Genomic DNA, 8,567 nt, shown 5'->3' with positions numbered 1-8,567 from the left:
AGGCTTTCTACTCCCGTAAAGATTTACACCCTTGGAAACCCTGTACAGGGTCGCTATGGGTCGGACCCGACTCGATGGCACTTAACAACAACAACAAAAGGATCTGAAAAGTATTTTTTTACACCAATTGGTTAGCAGAAGAATCCCTGGCTGATAAGAGTTTAGGAATGATCGCTCTGAGCTCGTAGTTGTTGTTGTTAAGTGCCATCGAGTCAGGTCCAACTCATAGCAACCTTGTATACGGTTTCCAAGGAGCAACTGGTGAGTTTGAACCACTGACTTTGCAGTTCAAACTGACCTTATGGTTGAGTGCTTATCCTACAGCACCACACCGGCATACAACTTTCAATACTTTCTGAATTATGGGAAAGATCTATACATTCATTTTATAATCAGAAAATACTAAAGCTGTTTGAAAACCACCCCAACATTTCAGCATGTCTTCAAGGAACCTTTGTTTATTACCCAGATCAGTGCTGAGTCCCAAGGATGCACACCAAAGTGTCCCTCCCCTCCATGAACAAGCTGGACGCAGAATGGTTAGACTCTACTGGAAGTGAAGACGGTCTGGAGCCCAGGGGTGGGCAGGAACAAGCAAGGAGGGCTCCTGGAGGAGGATATATTTGTAGGACCTGCAGGTGTGGTGCCAAGGAACCTGGCGAGGACGTTTGTACCTGGGCCCCTGATGGCCTCCCATTGGCCTGGTCCATCCTCACCTACCAGCTGTGGCTCTAGGCAGGTAACTCCACCTTGACCAGCCAGTTCACCTACCGATCTCCTGGAGACTAGGTGAAGAAGTCTCTAGGCTGGGTGCTAGCCACTCATGGATGAGGTGTGTGGTCGGGTGTCTACACGCCTCCCTGAGGCCCCAGGCAGCAGCAGATAAAACACCTTGTTGTTCTAGGCCAACCTGGGAGGTGGGCCCAGAAAGAAGGAAGGGAACTCTGTAAAGAAAAGAAAGGTTTTGGACACCTGACTTGGGTGGTGACTGCAGACTGGGGCAAGGACTAGAGGGGGACACACTGGGCACTAGGGAGCTATGGAGGGCATTTCAGGCAGGCCACAGCAGGACAAGGGCAGAAGAGTGATGGCAAACACCAGGCATGTGGTGGGAAGCCACGGGTGAGTGGACACGGTTTTCTCAGCACGGGTTAACCTTTGACTGAGGAAAGGATAACTGGACACAATTTAATTTCAGTCTGAGTGACCTCAGTCTCCACTCTCCCCAATTCCAAATCAGCCTTTCTGGGAGGTCCCAAGGCGGAGTCTCTGGAAATGTCAGTGGCCTCCGGTGTCCTTGGAGCTGTCCCGAGTGACAGCACTGGACGAACTCTCTGGGTCCACAAGGCAGGTGGCCCCTGGCATGCCCCAGAGTGCCCTTCCAGAAGTGGGTACCTCCTCTGGGCCCCCTGGAAGGCCCCATGGCGTTTGCTGAACTCCTGGACCGAGTGGGCGGCCTGGACAGGTTTCAGGTTCTCCAGACAGTGGCCCTGGTCATCCCCATCATGTGGCTCACCACCCACGGCATGCTGGAGAACTTCTCCGGGGCCGTGCCCGGCCATCGCTGCTGGGTGCCCCTCCTGGACAACAGGACAGCCCAGGCCAGTGCTCCGGAGACTCTGAGCCCCGAGGCCCTGCTGACAGTCTCCATTCCGCCTGGCCCCAACCAAGAACCCCACCAGTGTCGCCGCTTCCGCTACCCACAGTGGCAGCTCCTGGAACCCAATGTCACGGTCAACTGGAGTGAGGCCGCCACAGAGCCCTGCATGGATGGCTGGGTCTATGACCACAGCACCTTCACCTCTACCATCGTAACCCAGGTAACGATACACCACCCCTCCCCCAAGTCCTGATGCCTTAAAGGTCAAAGTCACAGGTCACAGTTGACTGGCCTCACAATGTCCCAGTCCTGGGAGTCCTGGGAGTGGGTGTCTAGCCCCTCCTCAGCCCCACCAGCCTACAATATAATGTAGAATCCTGCTGATCTGCAAAGACTGTTCCTGGGGCTGGGGCTAGGTGAGGTCAGAGAGGGTTCCAGACATACACACTAGTTAGGAGGCAGGCTCACAGATATGCTGAGTGGACACCTGAGCACCCCCTTAACATTTGTACCTGGGCCCCTGATGGCCTCCCATCGGCCTGGTCCTTCCTCACCTACCAGCTGTGGCTCTAGGCAGGTAACTCCACCTTGACCAGCCAGTTCACCTGCCAGTCTTCTAGAGACTAGGTGAAGAAGACTCTCGGTTGGGTGCTAGCCACTCATGAATGAGGTGTGTGGTCGGGTGTCTACACGCCTCCCTGAGGCCCCAGGCAGCAGCAGATAAAACACCTTGTTGTTCTAGGCCAACCTGGGAGGTGGGCCCAGAAAGAAGGAAGGGAACTCTGTAAAGAAAAGAAAGGTTTTGGACACCTGACTTGGGTGGTGACTGCAGACTGGGGCAAGGACTAGAGGGGGATACACTGGGCACTAGGGAGCTATGGAGGGGCTTAGGCAAGGAGTGACCGGAAAGCCACACCGGAGTGCCTTCCCTGTCCCACAAGACCCTGCCAGGCGACTCTAGAGGGCACCTCTCAGCTGCCCACAGTCCCATCTATCTCCTCTGTCCCCTTCGGATCCTGAGCTCAGCCCTCTCCTTCCAGTGGGACCTGGTATGTGAATCTCAGGCCCTAAAGCCCATGGCCCAGTCCATCTACCTGGCCGGGATCCTGGTGGGAGCTGCCGTGTGTGGGCACACCTCAGACAGGTGAGAGCCACCTGGTTCTGACAGGCTCGGGATCCTCTTGTCAGCTCTACAGCTAAGCCTAGAGAGAAAGCTCTCCTTGTAATCAGAATATCTGGGTGTTAGCCTGCCACCTTCTTTCTAGCTGTACTTACCTTGGACAAGGCTGTGCCCTCTCTGAGCCTCTATTTCACAGACTCTACTCTCAGGGATGTGAGAGGGTCATTGTTTCCTATCAACTACTCATTCCTGAAAACTGCTCTGCCACATGCCTGCTTGAATCCTCCTGGAGATGGGGAGCTCATCCCCTGCCAAGAGTGCTTTCTCTGCTTGTTGGGAGTCAGGGGCACATTTCTTTATGCTCATTAGCCTTCCATGATCGAACAGCGAGGGTCTGGTCCTGGGGGTCTTGTTGACACACACCTCAGCTTCAGTAGGTATCATAGGGTGGGCACACTGCTGACCCCAGCCATACTCCTGGTATGTGCCACAGGTTTGGGCGCAGGCTGGTGCTGACCTGGAACTACCTGCAGTTGGCCGTGATGGGCACGGCGGCTGCCTTCACCTCCACCTTCCCTCTGTACTGTCTGCTCCGCTTCCTGCTGGCCTTTGCCTTGGCGGGCATCATGATGAATACGACCACTCTCTGTAAGTCCTGGCCCTCAGCCCCACAGGAGAGCCGCTCCCTGAGGCTGATCTGCCCCATCTCCCTGCAGTGACGGAGTGGACATCAGCACCGGCCCGGCCTTTGGCAATGACTTTGAACTCCCTGGGCTTCAGTTTTGGCCATGTCCTAATGGCCGCTGTGGCTTACGGTGTGCGCCGCTGGACCCTGCTACAGCTGACAGTCTCCGCCCCTTTCTTCCTCAGCTTTGTGTACTCTTGGTGGGTGCCCAGCCCCGCCCCTCTGGCAGCTAGAAGGTGGACGTTCCCTCCCCGGGGACTTCATCCACACCCAGGGCTCTAACTCCATCAGAGGCTGTAGTCCTGATCCCACCTGACCTGCATGCAGTCCCATGACCTCACCATCTGTGAGATGCTTCAGTGTGCCCCACAAACCTAACACCTCCTTCCCCCTCCCCCACCCACCTGGTTACTGGGCTTGGAGGCACCGTGACCGCTCCCTCTCCTCCTATCCCAAGTCCACACAGTCACCAGCTCCTGTAAACTCTACCTCTGATGTGTCCCATGAATCTCCCCATTTTTCTCCCCTGCAAACCCTAAGGGTCCCAGGGCCCCAGGTGGGTAGGAGACAGATGGCCCCATCCCTGGCTGCACTGCCCATGGACAGTGTCCGGCTGAGGGAACCTCCTGAGCAGAAGCCTGGAGGTAGAGCGGTGTGGGGGAGCTACGAGGGCTCAGCAGGCTGAGGGGCAGGCTATATGTTGAGGTCAGTGGGGGCCAGGTTAGTATTAGGGGACTGGGATGTTGGGGCAAATGGGCATGCAGGCACAAACAGGCCAAGAGTGAAGAGGGAGAAGTAGGGAAGGTCTAAGGTGAGGACAGCCCCTGGGCAGAGCGGAACCTCTCACAGTCCCTGGGGCCTCCGTCCGCCCAGCCTGAGTTGATAAGTTCCCAGAGCTGAGTGAGGTTCATGCAGGCTCAGGCCAGGCAACAAGCAGTGACCTTCTGGTCTCCCCAGGTGGCTGGCAGAGTCGGCACGCTGGCTCCTCATCACGGGCAGGGTGACCCGGGGCCTGCAAGAGCTTCAGAAGGTGGCCACCATCAACGGGAAGAGGGCAGCAGGGGAGGAGCTGACTTTAGAGGTGAGGTGAACCCTCACCCTCTCCCTGCCCCACACAGAGCACCTGAGAGATGGCAGCAACTCCAGACCCAGGGCTCGGCTTCTAGGTGCCCCCAGTGTTGATGGTGCCCCCATCCCCGCAGGTCTTGCTCTCCGCCATGCAGGAGGAGCTGAACGTGGGCCAGGCTCAGGCAAGCCTGTCTGCCCTATTCCTCACACCTGGACTTCGCCATCGGACCTACCTCTCCATACTGTGCTGGTAGATGCCCATCAACACCCCACCCCACCCAGGCCCAACCTCTGCCTCAGGCCTACCGCCCCCCCAGCTGCCAGCAGCTGGACTCCAGGCTCTAGGGGCATCTGGCCAGAGGCCATATACTAACTCTCCTGCCAGCCCCACTGGCCCCACCACCCCCTCTGTCAGACAGGCAGCAGCCCATAGCAGGTGGGCTTAATAAGAGTCTAATAAAGGGGCATCTCAGATATCCACACTCCTCATTAACTCTCTGCTGTGGAGAGGCTCCCTTCTTAAACACCCCAACACAGAGAGAAGGGAGAATTCCCCAGCTTCTCCGCCTCATCCAACCTCCAACCCCTCACCAGGACCTCCCATTGGAGGTCCACTCCCAAACCAAAAGCTACATTGCAAAGGAAATGCAGTCCACAGAACTCATCCCCACCCCACCCCCACCAGCATCATAGGAAGCCTAGCGTGAGAAGAGCAGGCAGGAGTCTGATCCGACAAGAAATGAGCACGTGATCAGTCCACTCCCCAACCTGACTCCACCTGTCCCCAGGTTTGCTTTTGGCTTCACCTTCTATGGCCTGGCCCTGGACCTGCAGGCTCTAGGTAGTAACATCTTCCTGCTCCAAGTCCTTATTGGGGTGGTGGACATCCCAGCCAAGATTGGCACCTTGCTGCTACTGAACCGCCTAGGCCGTCGTCCCTCGCAGGTGGCATCCCTGGTGCTGGCCGGGCTCTGCATCCTGGCCAACACGATGGTGCCCCGTGGTGAGTACATGGGAAGGGGCAGGGCTTCACGGGGCAAGGCTTCCCTTCCTGGGGGCCTGAGCACCTGGGGCACTGGGCCAGAGGAGAGGAGGGGACAGGGGCAGTTGGGAAGGAGGCTGTGGCTTCTAGGGAGACAGGATGCTGGTGTGGACTCCAGTAACGAGCAGCAGGTTGTGGGAAATTGTGAGACTAACTTAGGGATAGATTCAGGGGGAGGCTGAAAGAAAGGGAGGGGTCCAGCTTTGGCTGACTAGGTGGGGAGCAGATTGAGAAGGGGGGGATGTGCTCATGAGGTCAGTTAGGGCATGGTGAATCTGTGGGGTCTGGGCCTCAGTGGTTAACCATTTGTCTGCTAATCTAAAGGTTACTACTTCAAACTCATGAACTCCTCCAAAGAAAAAAAGATCAAACACTAAGCCCATTGCCACTGAGTCCATGGCAATTCAAAGTGACCCTATAGGAGAGAAAAACTGCCCCACAGGGTGCCCAAGACTGTAAATCTTCATGGGAACAGACTGCCTCCTCTTTCTCCCCAGAAGTGGCTGGTGAATTTGAACTAGCTGGCTTTCAGTTAGTAGCTGAGCGCTTAATCACAGCACCACCATGGTTCCTTCCATAAAGATGACAGCCTAGCACCCCTGGGGGCAGTTCTACTCTGTCGTATGGGTCACTGAGTCACTGAGTCAGAATGGACTTGATGGCATACCACCACACCCCATCTACCATGCACCCCACTAACCCGCCTCTCCTCACAGACATGGGCGCCCTGCGCTCAGCCCTGGCAGTACTGGGGCTCGGTGGAGTGGGCGCCTCCTTTACTTGTGTCACCGTCTACAGTAACGAGCTTTTTCCCACCGTGCTCAGGTAAGCAGGAGCTGAGGCCCAAGCTGGGTATACTGGGTAGGGATATGGTAGCCTCCCTGAGGCCTTCTGTCTGGGCACGAGTCTCCCTTCTAAGTGACCTCAAGCATGACCGGCCCAGCTTAACCCTCGCCATCTCCCTGGGTTGGCAAGGCGAGAGTTCACACCCATCTGTGTCGGCAGGATGACCGCCGTGGGCCTGGGTCAGATGGCGGCCCGTGGGGGGGCCATCCTGGGGCCCCTGGTCCGACTGCTGGGTGTGTATGGCTCCTCACTGCCTCTGCTGGTCTACGGAGCAGTCCCCCTGCTGACCGGACTGGCCGCGCTGCTGCTGCCTGAGACTCGGAATGTGCCGCTGCCCGACACCATCCAGGACGTGCAGAGGCAGTGAGTAGACCTGCCTGGGACCCCTGCCCTCCCACCAGAGAACCACAGAGCTGGGCCACCCTGGCTGCCCACCCACCTCTAGACAGAGGGACGGCAGAGGCCCTGAGAGGGTAGGGCTGACCTTTAGTCTCACAGCATGCCTTTGGGAGGGTAGTAATTAAGCCTGAAGTGTCCTTGTCCTCATTCCTCACAAAGGCCAGCTCCATGGAGGGCCTCCCCCCTTTCAGGTGGCACACAGCACTGAGGTGGCCATTGTTGGGGGTCCTCACACACCACAGACTCACCAGTAAAGGCTGACCAGGGCTCAGTCACTGCTCCTGTCTCATACTCTGGGACCCTCGGTGACCATATCTCCTTGGTCCTTAGGATGTGCACCCCGACACATAGTCCCTCTATCTCTCTCCTGAACAGGGCAGAGAAGAAAGCAGCCCACGGCACACAGGGACACCCTGTCCTGAAGTCCACGCAGTTGTAGGTCCCCACCGAGGGACCAGGGAGAAGATGTGGAACAGAGGCCTTGATTTCCGGGGGTCCTAGCTCACCTCCCAGAGCTGCCCCCTTACCATCTGAGCAGCCACCGCCATATAGAAGGGACATCATCGGTTAGTGTGACCAGCAGGGAGGCTGCCCTGTGTGTGCCACCATGAAGGGATATCAGGTTTAGGGGGCACTGCCCTGTGGGCCCTATGCTCACCTCTCTGCCCCTGTCACCCACCCGTCGCCCAGTTCAGAGGCACAAGGAATAGAGTCTCTGTTCCTCAGATTCCTCAGATCAGCATTGGCCTGCTCTGCATCCCACCCCCACTCCACCCCACCTCTTGGTCTCCACTCCAGCCACAGAGCTGGTAGGCCTGAGGACCCCACGTCCAGGGTCCCAACACAGAGCTGGCCTGGAGGGGCACTATGGGGGCACCAGTGCAGGGAGATGGAGAATGAATAAAGGAGTCAGTGAACAACTGTCCACAAGGACTCCGGTTGAGCTCGCTGAGTCTGCCGTGTGGGGTGAGAAGACTGCTAGACACTGCTGGGGGAGGTCTTTCCCAGCCACTGTGAAGGGCAGTGACCACTGGACTTGGTACCTGATGCAGGCACTCCACGGGCATCATTTCGTCTCATTGTCTCCTCAGCCCTGCAAGCTTGGTGCCCCATAATAGAGCACTAAAGCCCGGAGACATTAACTGTGCAGGATACACAGCTAGGAGAGGGCAAGATTGGTGTAGGACCCTGGCCAGCCCTCAGACCTCACATTTGGGGCACAAAGTGCAGCCTCTCTAGGGCAGGACCACAACCTCCTCCCACTCAGAACAGGCTGGGACCATGGTGTCGGATGGCACAGCCCAGGGGGTGGGGGTGGAAACAGGGCAGTCCCAAGCTCCCCTGGTCCAGTTGACCAAGCCCTCTGCTGTGCAGTAGGGCCCCACCCTACTCATGGGTTTCTGCATCCACCGGTAGCTGCTTTCAGACACCAGCTGCATGCTCTCACACAAACCAGTGATGTGTGTACATACATGTGCACACACACACACACACACACACACAAGCACACATGGGCACTGCCTTTCACGTGTACAGTGTACGTACCACTGTACATGCACATAAATGCACACAGACACTGCCTATACACATTCACACTGCATGTACAGCTGTACCCATACATATGCACACATGTACACAGGGCACTAGCTGTGATGCACACACATGGACAGTGCCTGTATACATGCACACTGTGTGATACAGCTATACATACACACATGTGTACACATGTACACAGGACACTGCCTTACACACACCACTATACACACGCATGTGCACACGTGGACACATGGACACTGCCTATACACAT

General features: G+C 56.9%; 1 protein-coding gene across 1 annotated transcript; it reads left to right on the top strand.

Annotated features, from left to right (window-relative positions):
* Positions 1 to 1,421: 1,421 nt before the first annotated feature.
* On the top strand, positions 1,422 to 7,199 carry SLC22A12 (solute carrier family 22 (organic anion/urate transporter), member 12). Its single transcript, XM_006861087.1, has 10 exons — positions 1,422 to 1,820; positions 2,641 to 2,744; positions 3,214 to 3,368; positions 3,437 to 3,605; positions 4,363 to 4,486; positions 4,608 to 4,723; positions 5,262 to 5,476; positions 6,232 to 6,340; positions 6,521 to 6,724; positions 7,136 to 7,199. Exons 1-10 carry the CDS (start codon positions 1,422 to 1,424, stop codon positions 7,197 to 7,199), a joined length of 1,659 nt encoding a protein of 552 aa, XP_006861149.1.
* Positions 7,200 to 8,567: the final 1,368 nt, after the last annotated feature.

The sequence above is a fragment of the Chrysochloris asiatica genome, unplaced genomic scaffold, assembly GCF_000296735.1.
Source record: "Chrysochloris asiatica unplaced genomic scaffold, ChrAsi1.0 scaffold00040, whole genome shotgun sequence".
Lineage (NCBI taxonomy): Eukaryota > Metazoa > Chordata > Mammalia > Afrosoricida > Chrysochloridae > Chrysochloris > Chrysochloris asiatica.
This window is presented reverse-complemented; position numbering and strand designations above follow the sequence as displayed.

Excerpts from the sequence above, each read along its gene's own strand:
- SLC22A12 (XM_006861087.1), top strand. The coding sequence starts at position 1,422 with ATGGCGTTTGCTGAACTCCTGGACCGAGTGGGCGGCCTGGACAGGTTT. Across the intron at positions 4,487-4,607 it reads GGGAGGAGCTGACTTTAGAG|GTCTTGCTCTCCGCCATGCA; the intron begins GTGAGGTGAACC and ends CCATCCCCGCAG. Across the intron at positions 4,724-5,261 it reads TACCTCTCCATACTGTGCTG|GTTTGCTTTTGGCTTCACCT; the intron begins GTAGATGCCCAT and ends ACCTGTCCCCAG.